The sequence below is a fragment of the Gymnoscopelus microlampas genome, assembly GCF_963454915.1.
Source record: "Gymnoscopelus microlampas genome assembly, chromosome: 4".
Classification (NCBI taxonomy): domain Eukaryota; kingdom Metazoa; phylum Chordata; class Actinopteri; order Myctophiformes; family Myctophidae; genus Gymnoscopelus; species Gymnoscopelus microlampas.
The window spans coordinates 26,137,440-26,157,618 of NC_139941.1; the positions used below are offsets into that span (position 1 = coordinate 26,137,440).

The following is a 20,179-nucleotide window of genomic DNA, read 5'->3' on the forward strand; positions in this document are numbered from 1 at the left end:
TTTAGTGATGGACAGTAATATTGTGTGTGTGTGTGTGTGTGTGTGTGTGTGTGTGTGTGTGTGTGTGTGTGTGTGTGTGTGTGTGTGTGTGTGTGTGTGCGCGCGCGCGTGCGTGTGCGTGTGTGAGTAAGAGAGAGAGACCTTTATTAATCTTGTGGGCGATAGCAGTTAAGATACAGAGTAAGAGAATACACTGTAAGATACAGCAGGATAAACATCACAAAAAACAATAGTTCATTATTGAAGTATTGTAGTATACACAAGTATTGAAGTATACACCCTTTGCAATAGCTTGCACTATGCAGGACAATAAATAAATAAATAATAATAATAATAATGTGTGTGCGCATGCGACGCGGGCACTGAAACAACCATCACCCATAATTTGTAATGGAAGTGAAGTGCTACAAGTAGTATAGATTCATTGTTGGTTATAACTTATGTATTTTTATATATTATTATATTATAACTAATATCCCAGAAAATGTTGGGGTGCCTTAGGTCCAAGCATCAATCAAATGAAAGAGAGAGAAAGGGGACAGGGACTCAGGGAGGGGGCAACGACAGACACACCCATCCTGATGCACTGCTGTCTCTGCCCACATATTACAATGAGATTGAACTTGTGATTGTTAGACTTAGATATGACTCGATTCTGCTTTTGAGAGGACGTCTCAGTCAGTGGTGGAAAGTAAATAATTACTTTTACTCAAGTACTGTACTTAAGTACAATTTTGAGGTATTTTTACTTTACTGGAGTACTTCCAAATTTCAGTACTTTTACTCTACTCCACTACACCTCAGAGGCAAATAATGTACTTTTACTCTACTACAATTATTTGAAAAATATAGTTACTAGTTACTTTTTGGATTTTGATTTTCTAAACATACATTAGCCACTTCATACCTATATCTACTATATACTACGGCTATTTGAAAATAGCAAATCTACAAGCTCACAACACGTTGGATCGATACGTGTTGTGAGCTTGTATGGTTATTTTCAAAAGATTATGCTTTTTGCAAACTTGAAATACGACATTTCTGCATAATGAGTACTTTTACTTTTGGTACTGTAAGTACATTTTGATGCCAATGTACTTTTACTCAATACAAATTTGAATACCAAACTTTTACTTGTAACAGAGTATTTCTACATTGTGGTATTGATACTTTGACTTAAGTAAAAAATATGAGTACTTCTAGTTCTTCCATCACTGTTCTCAGTTGGAAGTGGATAGGGAGAGACGAGGTCAGTGTTGACAGTGAATAGATTGCCCTCTGCTGGCCATATAGCCTACATTCTGCATTTTTGCAATGGATGTAAAACCTTAATATGTCATTTATTATTTTTTTGTGGCATGCTTACATTGTACATTATAGATGTAAACACTCCAGCACATTTGTCTCCGATGAATTACCATGTTATCATGAAATCCCCAAATGAATTAATGCGTGGAAAGAATATTATGAAAACTAGACAACCTATACAAAGTGGGGTCCAGGAACTCTCAGCGTTCCGTTAGGATGTTCTCATTTTTAAATTGACCTCTATGAAATTTACATGAAATTGCCATGAAGTACTGTAACTCTGACAGTGTACAAATGGAACCAAATGGACCCGTCAGAGTTAAGGGAGGTCCTTGGCATTTTAAAGTTTGGGAACCACAGCTCTATACCACATAATTGGTAACATTTTGAGGATTCTGACTGATTTATAAATTAGGTCCCCTCTTTGCTAAATGCTCACTTTGAAAGCCGTCACGACCAGAGCTCTGTTACCTGCTGCTGTGGTTGGCTGGGAGAGTTCATCCGTGTTACCTGGAGCTGTGATTGGCTGGCAGCCCTCATCCGGGTAACTGCGCTCCAACCTAGCAGCAGCCATAGGTACCAATATGGCGGAGGTAAGAGGGAAAACAGGGAAGAAGCGTCCCTTTTCAAATCGATATTTTTGACGATTTTAGCGTTATTTCTCGCTTTCCATGCTATCGATTGGATACATGTTGTTTTTTTACTCGTATATCGCGTGCTTTGTGTCACAAATAGGGGTGTTTAGAGGTCTAAAATATGTTTGAATGTTCAGAGTGATCCTTCACTACCAGGCCGCTGCGCCTCCTTCGCTCTCCTATCAGCAGTGTTGCCAGGTCTGCTTATTATAAGCGACTTTGGGCTTATTTTTCTGTGAAGTCGCTTGCAAATATTGGTAATTGCGGGTTGCGTTTTTTGGGGGGTTTGTTTGCTAATGATTCAACAAAGGTTCTTGACATTATATCAAGGACCCCCCTCCCCAGATATGTATTTGTCCGTGGGCTCCGCCATCTGATCATATTTTATGCCAGGGACCCCCCTCCCATAAAGATTTGTGTGGTTAAAAAACGTTTTAAAAATATTCCAAAATAACCTTTTCCCCCAAGATATTGTTTTTATTTTGAAAATAGCAGAGATGCGACGCGTTTTGAACTTGTAGATAGGCTATTTTCAAATAGCCGTTCTCGAGTCGCTCCTTTTGGGCTTGTCTTCATAGACCCAAGTTGCTTATTTCTCTCGCAGAATCTGGCAACACTGCTCTCTCAGCTGCTTTGGGGTAAAAAGCGACCGTGTTGTAAATTGATACGTCAATTTAGCCGCTAAAAGCAAATCAGAGCGTATCATATTAGCAATGAATGGCAATTAAAATGTCCTATTTAGAGTCATTTCATTACACGGAAACCGTTAAAGCCGATGAACGCTGAGGCTAAAAGTTCTGCGCAAACGAACCGGAGTGTTTACATTTTCTCCAAGCATAGCATTAGCCTTCTCCAGTGTTGCCATGTCGGCTTATTATAAACGACTGTGGGCTCCTTTTTCTGTAAAGTTGCTTGTACAAATTGGTGGGTCGCGGTTTTTTGGGCTTGTTTATAAAGCGTAGTTGCTTATTTAGGCTTGTTCAAATTATTTAAACCAGTGGTTCTCAAATATTTTCATGTAAATGTTGTAAGCATTTGTGTTACAATGTTTCAAAAAGTATTTTTTTAAATATTCCACCTTTTATTGCAAGAGATTTTGAAATGGCAGATCTACAAGCTCGCTTATTTTAAGCGACTTTGGGCTTATTTTTCTGTAAAGTTACTTGTAAATATTGGTGGTTGCGGTTTTTTGGGGCTTGTTTCTAAAGTGAAGTTGTCATTTTGTGCTGGTTTCCAAAAATGTTTTAATTGTTATTCAAACCCAGTGGTTCTCACATATTTCATCATGTCAATAACCCCCAAATTAATTATTATTATTACCAGATTTGTGTTAAAATGTTTCAAAACATCTTCCAAATATTCCACTTTTTTTTCAATTTTCTTTTTGAAAATAGCAGATATACAAGCTCAAAAAGCGTTGCATCCTTGTAGATGGGCTATTTTCAAATAGCTCAATGTATATACAGTATACACTGTAGGTTAAAAGTGCTCGTGTGGCCTCATAGTTTCTTCTTTGGGCTTGTTTTCCTAGACCTGGTTGCTTATTTTTCTCACACGATATGGCAACACTGGCCTGCTCGCTTTGCTAATTCATGGAAAGCCGACAGAACAACATCTTTCTTTTCGGCTACGAGCCTTATGAATACAAGCGACACTCTTATGATGGTTTCATTGTAGTTATACGATAACCTGTTAATACCGAGAGCCCCATTTACAGCATTCACCAGTAGCTACAAGCTACATTCTAGCTACCTATTGCAGGTATAACGTTAGCTGTAAATGCAGTAGTTTGCGCTACAACTGTTACTGGCGGGCATCATAGGGAACATAGACCTTAGACTCAAACCTTTTCATTTCAAGGACCCCCCCTAACTCTGAGTGTACAAATGGATCCTTACGGCTCAATTTGTACACTCAGAGTTGCAGATCTGTAAGGGTCCATTTGGTTCCATTTGTACACTCTCGGAGTTACAGTACTGTAAGTGTCCATGTGGTTCCATTTGTACACTCTCAGAGTTGCAGATCTCTAAGGGTCCATTTGGTTCCATTTGTACACTCTCAGAGTTACAGCACTGTAAGGGTCCATTTGGTTCCATTTGTACACTCTCAGAGGTACAGCACTGTAAGGGTCCATTTGGTTCTATTTGTACACTCAGAGTTACAGATCTGTAAGGGTCCATTTGTACATTCGGAGTTAAAGATCTGTAAGCAAGGGTCCATTTGGTTCATTTGTACATTCTCAGAGTTACAGATCTGTAAGGGTCCATTTGGAACCCCCTCAAGGAACCCAGATGGTCCCTGGACCCCATTTTGAGAACCACTGCCATACACAGTGATATTGATTTAGTATAAGTTTTATTTATACGTCTGGATAGAACTTTAAGAGTCATGTTAACGGCTTGTCAAATGGTTCTAATACTCTGGTGTCGTTTTTCTGCAGGCTTCCTTTGGGAGTTCGAGTCCAGGTAAGACAACATGCTGTAAATAATTTGGACTAAATTTGTTTTTATGTCATAAACAACGTTTTTAATTGTTGTAAATTTAACATTTATATCTTAATTTAGCTTAATAAGCATAATTGCACATTAACTCCACTGATGATGAAAAAATGCTAGCCTTGCATCAAGACTGTATTTTATCGAGTCTGCCTTTTACTTTTGTGATCATAGTTCATAGACATGCCAATGTCAAAATCGATAAAATACATCTATGATAGTCTTGATCCAAGACTAAGAAAACGCCATTTGTGCAGTTGCATGTATTTATATTTAAAATACAATTAAAACTAGACGCGTCGCAATTCAGGGCAATTGCAAAGTGTGGTTGCGCCGACGCCGGTCGTGGGCTGCGGCCACCGGGACTCGAGGAATACGCTGGGAGGAATACTGTCGGAGGCTGTGCCAATTACATTGTCACGTCTCTCATGAGATCACTTGCGTTTCATTTTGAGAAGATCGATCCACCCCGAAATAATGTTTTAGCATCAAACGGTTACATCTTGTGCATTTGTGGTGCCCCCTATGGATCAAAGTGGAAATGCTTTTGGGGATCCGTTGAGTAAACCACCCTTGACATGTGATTCAAATTTGGGATTGACTGGAGGTTTCGTTTGTGATTTTTGGCCTTTTTTGTAAAACGGGCCCCTCCCGCTAACTTTGGAAGCTATTTACAGACGAACGGTAAGGACTATGAAAATGCCGTTTGGATACGTTTACCGCATGGGCCCAGAGATCATGTGTACCGATTTTTGTGAAATTTGGACAAAATATGTGGGAGGAGGAGCTAAAAGTGTTTTTTTTTTGAAAATTCAAAATGGCGGAAAATCTATCCAGACGGAAATGGGCGTGGCCTATATGGGGAGTTGCGTCGTGACCCAAAGAATCCAGGGGAAAAGAAATTTTGATTTTACGACCTACGGTTCAAGAGTTATAGGCCAAAAGGTAAAGTGGGCTGTTATAGCGCCACCATGTGGCCGACCGGTGTGATTATTTTCATAATAATTTTGCAAAAAACTATTAACCTCCCCTCCAAATCTTGTAACTGTAGCCCTTACGGTTTCCGAGAAAAAAATACTTGAATGGGAGTTTTTGCAATTCCCATTAAAGTGGATGGGGATATTTAATGCACTAATAAATCCGTATAAAAAAATCTATCCAGACGCAAATGGGCGTGGCCTATATAGGGAGATGCGTCGTGACCCAAGGAATCCAGGTGAAAAGAAATTTTGATTTCAGGACCTACGGTTCAAGAGTTACAGGCCAAAACGTAAAGGGGGCTGTTATAGCGCCACCATGAGGCCGAATGGTGTGATATTTTTTAAAATAATTTCGGACTAAATTATGAACCTTCCCTCCAAATCTGGTAACTCTAGCTCTTACGGTTTTTGAGAAAAAAATACTTGAATTTGAGTTTTTTCACTTTTACATTAAAGCGGATGGGGAAATTTAATAATAATAATAATAATAATAATAATACATCAGACTTATATAGCGCTTTTCTAGTACCCAAAGTCGCTTTACAAAACAGCTTAAAACAATTTTATTAGGAGAAAAGAAAACAAAAGAGAAGAAAACATTAAAAGGTTAAAACAAAAGGCTAAGACTTGTCCTAGAGGACGAAAGTGAGGTTTGGTTAGGTCTGGGCAGGGAAGGCGAGTCTAAAGAGGTGGGTTTTGAGGGAGGCTTTGAAAATGGCAAGTAATGCACTAATAAATCAATATCAATAAAACTATGCAACCAATCTCTTAGCAAAATACAAGCGCACGATTCCCGTTAAAGACGGTCATTTTGACATATGGCACTAAATTGGGAAAAATAAACTGTGGGAGGAGTAGCGGTTTGAAATAAAGTTTATCTATAAATAAATAAAGTGTATCTATAACAATAGTCTGGTTGCCCTGTTAGGGCAACCACACTAATGACAATATCTATTTGATATGCTGTAGGGTCCTAAGTGTGAAACATAAATTAAAATAGGTCAACAATATTAAAACATTGGCAAAATAGTTTCTGTTATTTTTTCCTACTTCCTCAGTTGGCTCTTTATCGTCAGAGGACCATGACTTTGACCCAACAGCAGAAATGTTAGTACATGAGTACGACGACGAGAGGACGTTGGAGGAGGAAGAGTCTTTGGAGGGAGAGAGGAATTTCAGATCTGAAATAGCTGATCTGGAAAAGGTAAGCCAATACATCATCCTGACAGAATAGTATTTCCTTTTCTTTCTTTCTTTTTGTCACAAAGCAAGAAATGTTGAAACTCAATTGATGCTAAATACATAATTGACATTGTGGAGATGATTACACTATGAGTTGGTATTTGATGAAATGGATCATAACTTGTAGTACTACAAAAGATTATATCATTTTTATTTTTAATCTTTGAATCCATAAAATGTATCTGCTACTAATTATTCATGACAATGGCTTATTTTGATCTCTTGATCACTTGTTTAGAACATAGTTTCTCTAGGTTTTATGAATGTGAGGAAGTTGATAGTTGCCATTCACTGATAACAACTCCTGTTAGGATTTAGAAGGCATTTTTTTGCCGTCTGGCAGAAACCTCATCTCCAAATTACATTTTTCGTAAATTAACGCCCGATACTTGATCATACTACATTGTTACATAAAAGCATCAAAAGTAGCAGATCCATAAGCTCTTTTCGGGCTGCGTTTCAAGCTTGTAGATCTGCCACTTTTGCTGTTTTTGAATTTGAATCCTGAAAAGTAACAGTTTTGGATGTACAGTATGAGCCTCAGGTCTAAATGGGTTGATAATCCAGAAGTCAATAAAATGACTCCCTCGTTTGTGCCCTTCTTCCTCTTATTTGACCAGGAGGGAAATATGCCTCTAGAGGAGCTGCTGGCCATCTACCGCTATGAGGCCTCAGCAGGTTCCAGTATAGATAGCTCCTCTGGAGATCTGACCGACGAACTGCCAGACATGACCCTGGACAAGGTGAATTTTTGGCACATAAATACAAATATTACACACACTTATTTTATTAGGCAGGGCCCTATTAGGCAGGGCTCATCAACGGACTGGTATTAGGAAAGGAATATCAGACAGCAGGTGTACTACAGAAAAATGTGACTGGTCCACATCTGGTCCAAATCCTTGGCACTCGGACTGTATGTACACTAAAATACAGTATTGTCATATGTCATGAATTAGAACAGCAGAAACGGCAACATAGAAAGGCATAATAAAAAGCTTCTTTTGCTCCAAGTGTCCTTTAGACACCTGTGTCTGCTTTTGATCTTAATGCAGTCTACACTCTAGTAGATTCTACATGAGAATCTATATTGCACAACCTTTTTCGGCTTCGAGTGAATTATGCTGGTCTGCTGCAGCTTGTGTTAGGTTTTCTCCCAATTTCGCTATCACTTTCTATCTGGATACATGTCCCAAGCTGTCGTGCGTCCCTAATTTGGCCACAAGTGGACATTTGTTTGCATAATCTCACACAAACAACGACCTTTTGATGTGTGGAAACATAGCACTCTCCATCTGAAATCCATCTGTTCCCTTCTTGGTGAAATTTGTATGGTATTTTCTTTATAGCGTCAAATCCCATTAAAAGTGATCTCATGACACTTAACTCATAGAGCAGGTCAAGACCATAATCTCTAATTTACAGAGACTCTATGCTATGATTCCACCATGGGCAAACACAATGGTGGCAAGGAAAACGCCCTTTTAGCGGGAAGAACCCTCAAGCAGAACGTTGCTCTAGGTGAGCGGCCACCTCCCTTGACCGGTTTAGTTCAGCGAGAAATATCGAGAGACAAACGCACAGCAGCAGCAACAATAATAACTGTAACAATAATAACAGTCCACAGCCATAGTCCATGGAAATCCTCGATCAGCTGGCTGGGGGGTTGGTAATCACGGTCCATGGAAGTCTGAGAGATGAGAGAGCACAAAAACTGGGGAAGGAGTGAAGTTAATAACATGCATCGATGGAAAATGAATGCATCTACAGATGGAGAAGGAGAGGAGCTCAGTGAATCATGGGAATCCTCCGGCAGTATAAACCTATAGCAGCATAACTTAAGGAATAAGGGCTGGTCCAAGGAAAGGCTTAGCCATCTCTAACTATAAGGTTGATTAAAAAGGAAAGTTTTAATCTTAAAGATGAGCCTTAAATATGCGCAAAAGTTTCTTTGCACTCTACTTATCCTATCTTAAAATTAGCTAATGGTAGCTGGCTGGTGGGCGGACCACGCCATGTCACTCTGGCATAACCATAAACAAACCCAATACGCCCATTTATAGGCAGGACCGCGACCACGTAACTCGGACATAACCATAAACAAACACGATAACGCCCGGGCATTCCCTATCACCCGGTTGTCCAGAGCCACAGGTCCGACCGCAATGCCCATAGATCGGCATGCCAATATACAAGGTATGGCCATATACCAATGACATCATGGGCATAAAAGGGACAAGGACTGACAGACACAAAGATCTCCATATATGGGCATAAAGGACACAGGTAGACAGACGCATACATAGATCTCCATAAATGGGCACAGAAGGGACACAACGGGTACTCTGATAAAGCCCTCGACACTGACTCAGCAATATTTGTCGGATTGGCTGTGGAACATAGATGTGACGGCCGCGTAGTATGACTATATACCCTGTCGTTTGATGACGAAGGTTCATGCCATTTACTTTGATTTTGCACTTGTAAGTTGCTCTGGATAAGTCTACTAAATAATTTGGGGCAAGTTTTGATGATACCAGAATGCTTAATTTACTCCAGTCATTCGGATGATGTGTGATGTGTGAACTTAGTTGTTAATAATACTTATTTGGCATGCATTTGTGCTTGTTACAATTTAAAATCAACATTTTATTGACAGTAATTTGGGTGCAAAATCAAAGTGTGCAAAACAAAACAAATGTGATGTCTCAATTAAACAAATATATATACCATTTTTAGATTAATAGTGTAAACGAGTAGTATTTGTAAATGTTTAAAACAGGCGGCACTGTTTAATGGACTAATGAGTCAACTAGCTGTGCTCATCCCTAGTTTGTACATTCTTCAACTAAGTAGTGTAATTCTGTTTTGTTCTCTAGGAGGAGATAGCTAAGGACCTGCTGTCTGGGGACTATGAGGAGGAGACACAGTCCTCAGCTGATGATCTGACCCCATCAGTGACTTCCCATGAGGCCACTGACTTCTTCCCCAGAACACTTAGATGTGAGTAACTTCCATAGATAACAAGCTAGTTAACAGGAAATGTCCCTCCTTTTGGTTAACACTGGTTTGTGGGTGAGTGGGTGGGTCATGTCTGTGGTTTTGATCGCATATCCCCATATGATTCAGCCTCACACATAATAAATTGAGTCAGGAAGTGTCATTGTGATCAAGGCTTTCAAAATGCTTACCTGTTGTTTGCCATTCCCTTTTCAGCCAACCATATTTCTGATGGTGATAAGGAGTCGGAGTGTGATGATGATGGCCCGAGCCCAGAGGATTCGAGAAAGGTACAAAACTATGTAAAGTATATCCAAACAAAAAAAACATCTTTGATGGGTTTCATCAGTAACACTATCAGTGGATAGAGAGCGTAAAACACTTGATGAATAAATGTGGCTACTTTCTTACGCTGTTGGTTGTTTTTTGTGTTTACCACAGGAAATAATGGTGGGAGCACAGTATCAAGCAGAGGTCCCGTCTTGCATTTGTCACTACAAAGATGGAGAGAAAGGTGAATGCCACATTTTATAACCTGTTGTAAATGACCAAAATGAAAAATGCATTTTGTTTTATATGTATGTGAGTGTATTCTTGAACGAGCGGCCCTGCACCAAGGCTGTCCATGGAGATAAAGAGATGAGAAATTAACATTGGCTTTGTTGTTGTGCAGTATATGAAGATGATGACCAGTTACTATGGACCCCCGGCTCGTTGCCAGAAAACAAGGTTAGGGGTTTCCTGTCTGATGTCTTGTCGCGGACCACGGATGAGAAGACAGGATGTGACAAAGCAGGGTCACACGTCAGAGACAACGAACAGGTCAGAGTCATAAATCCAATCATCCTTGAACAAGTAACTTCAATCCATCTTGTCATAATTCTCATGGCAGTGCTCAAGACTGTGGGCAAATTGGTAGCATATGCAAGCTTTTAGTTCGATAGCACATGATAGAATTTGACTCTGTTGCAAAGAAAATCTAGTCATGAAAATATATAGATGAGTAAATCACATGTAAGCCACTATTATTCCTGTGCAAATATATTGATGAGTAAATCACATGAAAGCCACTGTTCTTCCGGTGTACACATTTCTTAATTGGCTTCAGTCTCCCCTATGCACTTGAACTTGAGCTGCTCCAAGAAGTTTTTTATGCGCCTGTATTTCTGACCAATTCTCTTGTCTAAATGCTAATAGGCTTTGTATGAGCTGTTGAAGTGCAACTACAACACTCGTGAAGCTCTGGAGAGATACTGCAATCATGCAAAGTCATCAAAAGGTAAGTTGAAATGGAATTACACCAAGTGTTTCTGGGTCGTATCACTTTGTCATGCTGGAGTTAATAAAGCAATACAGCAGTGTGTGTGTGTGTGTGTGTGTGTGTGTGTGTGTGTGTGTGTGTGTGTGTGTATATATGCTACAGTATGATTGGAAAACTAGTCGAATTGAAAAAGGTGCACTTGTTTTTCGGCACTGACCGAGGCACGGGGTCTGAAGGGGACTTGGGCCACGAGAGGCCATTTGAGAGTTTGCTGGTGCAAAAATCATCACCAGTAGTCTATAGAGATGTGGAACAAGTGATATATTCAGATGAGTCATGCTTTACTACATCTTCCACAAGTTGGCGAGTGCATGTGTTGTACACCGAGAGAGCTGTGCAGGCCTTAATGCTTGACCATGACAGTGATGGGGTCTGGCGGCTCTGTAATGCCGTGGCGGCAATTGTCCTGATTTGGTTTGAGGGCACTTGTCCCCTTAGAGGAAAAGGTCTCTGTAAATAAATACAAAATTATTTGGGGTGGCCACCTTCATCCAGTGATGAAAGTTTTTTTTTCCTGATCAGAGTAGTCTCTTTCAGGATGGCGATAACCCATCAATATGAAATTGACAGGAATCAAAATCTCACCCAGTCCTCCTGAACAGACAACATATCTACTGAGGCTCTCCTGAGTTTGCTAAAGCAATATATTTTTCAAAAGAACCCCCCCCCCCCCCCCCCCCCCCTCCTCCTCACACTTTGAGGCTGTTCTGGTGGCTCGTTGCCTTCCTATGTCACTATGTTGGTGTTGGTGCTTTTTTCCTTTGTCACCTCACCTCTCCCAATGTATTTAACATGATTGATAAGGAAATTCTGAATCTTTCATTACAGAAGAATCGCCTCCATGGTCAGAAGATGAATGTAGGAACTTTGAGCACGCACTACAGATGTATGACAAGAACTTCCACCTCATACAGAAACACAAGGTGAGGCTTATTTTTTGTTGCCTTGATGCGATGAGGATGTATGAACGCAATGTTGTCTTTGCACAGGAACAACGTCTACTAATTTGTTATCACCTCCTTTGTCAGGTTACAACACGGACAGTAGCAGAATGTGTGGCTTTTTACTACATGTGGAAAAAGTCGGAGCGGTTTGACTTCTTTGTTCAGCAGAATCGTTTTGGGAAGAAAAAGTACAGCAGCTATCCTGGCGTAACGTGAGTGGCGGAAAGGGCATTCTTATACACATAGGCCTATGTTATTCATAAATCCTTTATTAAGTAATACAGGACTTTTGGCATGTCATGTTTTTATTTTTCTTCCTGTTACCCTAGTGACCTGATGGACAGGCTGGTGGATGAGGCTGAGGGTCTGGCAGTGGACAGCACCTCCTCTGTGTGCTCAGGAGGAGGTGGAGGAGGGAGGATGGAGCCCACCACAGACCAGCAGCTCAGCCTGCTCAATTCCATTACTGCCAGTGACCTCACAGGTCGGTATCATTGGGGTTCTAGTGCTTCTGGAAAATATGTAGAAGCCACATATATTTTAACATTATGCTTTGTATCACGTTGCAGGAAATGGCACAATTATATATTTTATTTTTGTGTCTGGGCTCACACTATTTTGTTGATCAAGATGGTCCAGCCCTTGGCCAGAGCGTACAACTCGTGCTCATAAATGCTGGTCTTCAGTTGGGTATGGGGCCGTGTCCACCAAGGTGTTCCCCCCCCCCCCCCCAAAAAAAACTCAGCACTCCCGTTGTAATCGATTTGAAACGTATGCTGCTCTCAGGTAAAAAACGTCTTGGTGGACACGTCCCCCAACGAGAGCAACAAATGATGGGCAATAATTTGCCCATTTGTAAATGATGGCATATGTGGACCTAGAAAAAGCATATCGTCGGTGTCCAGGACGAACCAGCTAACTCCATTTTCATCTTCTTTTTTTTTCTTTTCATAAATCAACGCTATTGAACACCCTTTACGTCTGTGTAAAAAATCAAAACATTTGAACCAATGAAAAGTATTAAAAAGCGCCTCTGACGAAAACTCCCAACTCCATTGGATCCTTAAACTGTCCGTCAAAAACAAACAACTCCCCCCTCTCCTCTACAGTGCTGCTTTTTAACAGCATGAGTAGAGCGCACTGCGCAGTGAACGAGGAGGAGGAACACGTAAACACACTCCCCGTAGTCTGTTAAAACTATGCAGTGTACCTGTTTATCAAATTACTTATTATGAAAACAAGTAATTATATTTCTAAAATCTATGAAGTGTTTAATGAGGAGAGCAATGTGACAAGAAGAAAGGCATTCATAGCATTTCTGTCGCACTAGTTCTACTACCTATTTGCAGAAGTTATTGTACTATTTAAAGTCTTGTTTATTATTGTAGGCCTATATAATAAGTGGCATGAAGCATCAGGGCATTAATTCACATGTTGTTGTGATGCATTGTGAGCTTGGAGATCCATTGTTAGCTTTTGAGAATTTGTACCCTTTTGAAACCTCCATCAGCAGCGAGTGGAGCTATTCTTGTTTGCACACCTAACTCTAGCCTGGTAAACCCTCCCTCCGGAAATCTCATTTCCATTTGATTTCAGGAGTGAGTCTGGCCTGAACCGCCTTTCTGCAATATTCGCTGTGGGCTGGAGTTCGGCGGGAGTAATACCGTTGACTGACAACCCCTTCAACCAATGATCGTTTTTCCCCTTCAGCCAATCAGCAGTTCATTTTGACGAGCTCCAGACTATGTGACGCAACGGGACTTTTGGGACGGCCATGCCGAAAATAGGTTGCCTTATTGGGATACATGCGTGTCACTCCCCACCCCTGCCGGTTCTCTAAATTTATATTTTTAAATAGGCTCTGTCATGATTAATTGACCACATATATGAAGTTAAACAAAACTAAATTCTATCCAAACGATATCTTAATAGTAAATTCCGTGCCTCAAAAAATAAGTTTGAGACCGTTTTAAAAACTAAAGTAAACAGTGAAGGCACTCGGACAACAACAATGGCTGCCGTTCGTCTTTTGTCGGCCCCAGTCAGGCTGCACTCGGCTTCATTCGGGCTCACTCGAACTCGCCACCTGATTGGCCAACTGTCGCTGTCAATCACAGAACGATGTGCGACGACGCTGATAGGCTCGTCGGTTCGGAGAACAGAGCGATTATTGCAGAAAGGCGGTTCAGCCCAGACTCACTCCTGAAATCAAATGGAAATGAGATTTCCGGAGGGAGGGTTTACCAGGCTAACCTAACTCCACTTCAGCTTGATTTCTGCTCGTCTGAAACTACTAACTCCACTTGCGCTGGGTAAAGTGTTGATTTACCCGCGATTTGGGTACAGTGTTGATAATATAATGACACATGCAAGTATCTGACAATATATGAAGTCACTATACCAACTTTGATGAGGCAGTATTGCTTTGTTTTAAAAAAATATAAGGTTTTCTTCATTTCCTGAAAAACGTATATTTTGTTTTTTCGTTTCCTGAACAATGAGCGTTTTGGAGTTAGCAGTTAGGCTCTGTTGACTATGATGTTCGCAGACGACATTGTGATATGTAGTGAGACGAGGGAACAGATTGAAGAGCGTCTGGAAAGGTGGAGGCATGCACTAGAGAGAAGAGGAATGAAAGTCAGCAGGAGTAAGACAGAATATGTGTATGAACGAGAGAGAGGACAGTGGAACTGTGAGGATGCAACGAGTAGAGGTGGAGAAGGTGAAGGAGTTTTAATACCTAGGGTCAACTATCCAAAGTAACAGGGAGTGTGGAAGATAGGTGAAGAAGAGTGCAGTGGCAGAATTGAGGTTGCTACGATTCTCCTTAGTAGTGACAAGGATTGACAGGATCAGAAATGACTACATTAGAGGATCAGCCCAGGTTAGAAAGTTTGGGGATAATATTCACCTGTTTCCTAGGCTGTGTGTTATCCACTTCCTGTCGATTTCATTGGATATCATTGGTCATCTGACCAGTTTCATCGGATTTCATTGGATCAAATCGACAGGAAGTGGAAAACACACAGCCTAGGAAACAGGTGAATAAGAGACTAGGTTGGTTTGGGCATGTGCAGAGTAGAGATAAAGGGGTACATTGGGAAGACGATGCTGAAGATGGAGCTGCCAGGCAAGAGGACAAGAGGAAGGCCAAAGAGGAGGCTTATGGATTCAGGGAGAGGACATGCAGGTGGCTGGGGTAACAGAGGAAGACGCAGAGAACAGAAGCAAATGGAAACCGATGATCCGCTGTGGTGATCCGATGGGAAATAGCTGAAAGAAGAAGACTTGCCAACAAAGATGATGAGATAATTATAGCATTTAATCAACACTTTAATTTTTATTAATTATCTTCTCTGTACTGTGCAAGTAACCGCCCTGCAAATTAAATTTGTGTAATCCTACTGGGATTTCTTGACAGTGTGTTCTCAGTGTAGCTTTTTGGGATATTGTGATACAGCTTAAATATAGACTTTTCCGGGTCTTAAAGTTTTATCTGAAGTTATTAGAATGTTCTATCTGAGTAGTTTGAGTAAAACGTGTTTGTTCATCCGATCCACATTCACACAATTATGTGGACCTCGGGATCCACTTAGAAACGGTGTGGCTTCATGTGACCAGCCTGTGATGTCAGTCATCTGTGACGTATGACAGGGGTCCCCAACTTGTGGTCCGCCGACCCTTTTGTGGCCCGGACGTTTTGCTGGTTGTCCGCAATTCCAGTCTGCAGGACAATAAGTCATTTATCTTGTATATAACTAGAGGGTCGGGGCGCTGCGCGCCCCCCCCCCCCTATCCGCTGCGCGGTGCTTTGTGTTTGTTGGTCTCTATAATATATAAAGCCATAATAGGAGATGTTCCCAATGGAGCTATGCCCAAATATAGAGTGTGTTGTCTGACCTCACTTGGGTCTCGTTGGGCGGTGGTCGGCGATGACGCTAAGGAACAACATGGCCGACTGTAATGTTGTGAGTTTGTGTTGGCCGCAATTAATTATGCTGCGAGGGGGCAGATGTGTGCTGACTCTGAGCAGTATGAAGTGGCCTACAGACTGCGCGTAGTAATTCTGCACGTTGTGGCGTGTCTTGTTAGTGACATTGATATGTTGTTTTTGTGTTTAGTCCCACACAGTGGCAGGTTTTTTGGGGGGGTTTTGGGTTTAGAAATGTATTATAGGATATTCACGACCATTGTGTAAGTCGCCTCTGTATGACAGTCTTTGTCGTACTGCACCTGACGTATGAGTCCAAATGTTAGCAAGGGCAATCACAGCCACATTAAAAGCCATGTGACAAAGAATTAGTGGAGTTGCGTCTATGGCCTACAGACAGTGCCCATACAAAGTTTGGCGCTTATCGGTCCAGCGGTTCGTGAGATTTGCTATATACAGACACACCCCCTGTCATACAGACAGTAAAAACATCTGTGTAAATAATCTCCTGAAAACCCAGCATTAATGTCTTTATCCTTTCTCCATACAGCTTTGAGTAACAGTGTGGCCACAGTGTGCAGCCCTGCAGAGGTCGGTTGTTTGGATTCCTACAGCTTCCCACCACTGGACAGCCTCCACCGCGGACCATTGAACCACGAAGAGCCCATGGGCTTCCCCACCAATGGAGGAGATCCCGACTGCCTCAACATGCTCGACGCCGGCTTCTACCACTCGGACCTGGGCCAGCTTGGAGGGGTGTGTGTCAGTAAAGACTGTGAGCGTCCTTCTAAGAGACTCAAGATGGCACTCCCCGACTCCTTTATTAGCGATGTCTCCGTAGGCAACATCGGTGTGGACTATGAGGGACGGCGGACCGGGCCTCACCACCACCGAATCACCGGCGCCAAAATGGCCGTGTCCGTCACAGACTTTGGGAGCTTGGCTGGTAGCGGTGAGCCCAACGGGTTTCTGGGTGGACATGCACGGCACCACACACAGCACACCGCAGCACTCCAGTCAGAGTGATCCTCTTTTTTTTCTCTCCTCCCTCTTTTAAATCCCCACCCCCCATCCTGCTTGTACATAAGACTCACTGGAGAATCAGATTTCTTTAATTCTATTATTATATTGTTTTTGTTTTCATTTTATGTGTAATATGACATCAGTGATGTCTATCATATAGAACTAAAATCTTGATTTCTCTCAAGAGTTTATATAGCCATTTGACTTTTTGTTTTTGTGGTGTTGAGATGTTTAAGGTCCTTGTACAGTGGAGCCCAGAGGCTGCAGTAGAAGAGTTGTGTATCTTCCTCCTTTCCTCACATCTGCACAACATCTTCAGAGCTATCCTGCCATTCTGTTCAGCTGCCAAAACAGCTTCATTGTCTGCCTCTATTGTTTGTATGTAGTCGCTTCTTTTTTTTTTAAGTGGTACTTTAAAATCTGAATCAGTCTTTGGTTTACAGGTACTTCACGGGCTGGAGCAGATGGTTAAAAATGTCCCACAACAAGCCTGACTAGATATTGTGTGAAAGTCAACACTCACTAGCATGGAGACGAGGAACGTCGGGGCAAGCAGCACTTACAGTAGACGCGTGTTCCGTTTGAGTGGTTGATGTTTCTTTTGGTTTTGTTCTCTCCTGTGGAAGCTTATTTAGTGTTAGTCCCAATGTTTACTTAACAGTCCAAAGTGGCCAAAATGTATCATTTAAATGTCTGAGAATACTTCACAGTCACTCCTGATTATAATCCTCTATACAGTCTATTTCTGTCACACTTTGAAACTAATTATCATGGTTGGTGGTTCAGAATCACTTTACAGACTAGTAGTGAACCAGCAATATTGAATTGCAAAACATTGATTCTATTATAGTGTCTTGTGCCGAAGGTGTCCAGCCCATGTGGGCTTATAAGGCACTAACATACAATTCACCACATGAACACAAACAATTGCGCAGAAAATGAAAGACTATTTAGTTAATCCAGTTGTCCTTTCTTATATTCCATTGCAATGAAAAACTTTGTTTGGCCCACAGATTTGTGAGTTGTGTGTTAAAGTTAAAACATTGTGTGTATCCCCCCAAACAAGTAGCAGCATTTTCAGACCACTTAAAAAAAACTTGCCTAAACCTGCTAGCAGTATTATTTCTTTATTTAAAGCCACTCTGTTTGCTTTGTTTTAATTTTTGTACTGATAAGATTATGCCTTGTATCTGGTTCAGAATTTCATGTCCAGTTGGGGTTTAGTAGCTGAAATTGAGCTGTTCTCTTGACTGAATTACATAATTGTGAGCTGTAAAGTGTTTGGCAGGTCATTGTCAGTTGAATGGATGCAGTAGTAGTGTTTACTTAATTTATCTATGCATTGTGATATGAATACGTAGTTTTTGTTTTTTTCAGGGGTACATTGTAATGAATGACTGTCATGTCCATAGATCCAGTAATCCACAATTCTGTGTACAGATTCTTTCATATGAACCATTGCTAGAGTCTGTTGTTCAATTTATAAGGCCATCATTAGAGGAGACATTCACTTCTGCGTTTCTTGTAAATACTTAGCAAATAGCCTTTAAAAAGTCTATCAACTGACCTCTTACACTTGTGAATCTGTGTTGATACAAAGGATTTAATTTGATTCCTTGTCAAAAGGCAATAATTTGTAGATATGTACAGACATTACATTTTAGCATTTTACCGATTTGACTTTTGTGATCTAATTTGATCTTTAGTTTTTCTTTTGGAAAGACATACCCCGACACCAGTGGACAGCTGAACCACGCATGCCAGCTGTATTTGTTCATTAAAAGTACCACTGAAAAACGGCTTTACCGAAGACGTATCGATATTACTCAATGTTGCATTTTGCATTCGAATCTTGCAGTAATGTGTAAAAGATGCTTATTTTCTCTTTTTTTTTTCCAAAAAAGCTAAAAGTTGTACGTGTAAAAGCTTTTACACAATCTCGTCTATATTGTTTGTCTTGATGGTAAAGGGATGGCTGCTGCTCTTAAGTATGTGGAGAGCTAGATTCTCTTCCAAATGCGATGTGCATTGTGCAGTAGGTCCTCCGAGCTCTTCTAGCTTTAGCAGTGCAGTGATATTTATTTCACCTGTGGTTTGTACAAAGACTCAGCAAAACTGTCAGAATGTAAAGGCCATTGACTAAGTAGTAGAAGTAGGTTTTTCACCACCCTGTGAACTCTCAAAAATGTGATATTTTATTGATATCTCTGGTATGAGACTTGTGTGTGTAAGCAAGCACTAAACAAATTTTATTTTATATTTTGTATTGTGTTTTGAAGTTTAAAAAAGGAAGAAAAAAATAATTATAGAAGTTGTGGTTTTAAGACTAAACTCGAGTCCTTTGACGAAAAAGAAAACGGCTTTGTGAATAAAAACCTACAAAACGTAAAAATGTATATCCAGAAATATAGACAATCAAGACATTCACTATCAGAAATGTTCAAGAAGCTATCTTTATTGTTTATAAGAATTGTACATAAATATTGAGTTGTTTTTTCCCCTTTGTTAAACATTATTTTGTATTTTCTGTTGTACTTTAATACCTTGTGTACAGATCCAGAAATAAAGCTCTGGAAAAGATGACCATGACCCTTACTTATTTACTTATTCATCATGTATTGCAATACCAGATTTGTTTCTTCTAGATCACATTGTTGGGCGCTTAATGAATTGCAACAGTCTTACCAAAGCAAATGCATATTAGAAGTAAAATATCACTGAGTGGTTAGATAAGTTCAAAGCAGCATGGACAGCTCCTGTATGGAGGCATACAGGAGCTGGCTTTTTGAAACCGCATTAATGTTGTTTTTTTCAAAACTATAATACTCTTACTTACTTACTTACGGTACTTAGGCCTTTATATTCCTTTCGGAACATAGGCCATTGATGAATCGTTTCCACCCTCGTCTGTCTTGGGCCATCCTCTCAAGCTGCTTCCACGTCAGTCCCTTCTTTTTGACATCTAGCTCTGTGCTCCTTCTCCAGGTGTTTTTGGGTCTCCCTCTGCTCCGTTTTCCTTGTGGGTTCCATGTTAATGCCTGTTTGGTTATTCCTGTGTTGCTTTTCCTTAGTGTGTGACCGATCCAGCTCCACTTCCTCCTTATCAGCTGTATGTCTACTGGTTCTTGTTTAGTGCGTTCCCACAGGTTGATGTTGTTAATGCGGTTTGGCCAGAAGATCCTGAGGATGCGTCTTAGGCCACTGCCTAACATTTTGTTGTTTATGCGTATTACTTTGGTTTTTGGTCCATTTATTTTAAGCCCCAGTCCGCCTGCTGTTGTTTCTAGCAGTTCAGAT

General features: G+C 40.8%; 1 protein-coding gene across 1 annotated transcript; it reads left to right on the plus strand.

The window, feature by feature from the left end:
- Positions 1 to 1,896: 1,896 nt before the first annotated feature.
- mier3b (mesoderm induction early response 1, family member 3 b) lies at positions 1,897 to 19,428 on the plus strand. The gene is made up of 13 exons (XM_084056229.1): positions 1,897 to 1,904; positions 4,387 to 4,411; positions 6,480 to 6,625; positions 7,284 to 7,406; positions 9,543 to 9,666; positions 9,880 to 9,953; positions 10,105 to 10,177; positions 10,337 to 10,485; positions 10,861 to 10,942; positions 11,813 to 11,907; positions 12,013 to 12,140; positions 12,258 to 12,412; positions 16,410 to 19,428. Exons 3-13 carry the CDS (start codon positions 6,527 to 6,529, stop codon positions 16,883 to 16,885), a joined length of 1,578 nt encoding a protein of 525 aa, XP_083912355.1. The 5' UTR covers positions 1,897 to 1,904; positions 4,387 to 4,411; positions 6,480 to 6,526; the 3' UTR covers positions 16,886 to 19,428.
- Positions 19,429 to 20,179: the final 751 nt, after the last annotated feature.

Bases quoted from the DNA above. Each gene is read 5' to 3' on its own strand.
- mier3b (XM_084056229.1), top strand. From the start codon at position 6,527: ATGTTAGTACATGAGTACGACGACGAGAGGACGTTGGAGGAGGAAGAG. The intron at 7,407-9,542 runs GTGAATTTTTGG...TTTGTTCTCTAG, and splicing joins CAGACATGACCCTGGACAAG to GAGGAGATAGCTAAGGACCT. The intron at 11,908-12,012 runs GTGAGGCTTATT...CTCCTTTGTCAG, and splicing joins ACCTCATACAGAAACACAAG to GTTACAACACGGACAGTAGC.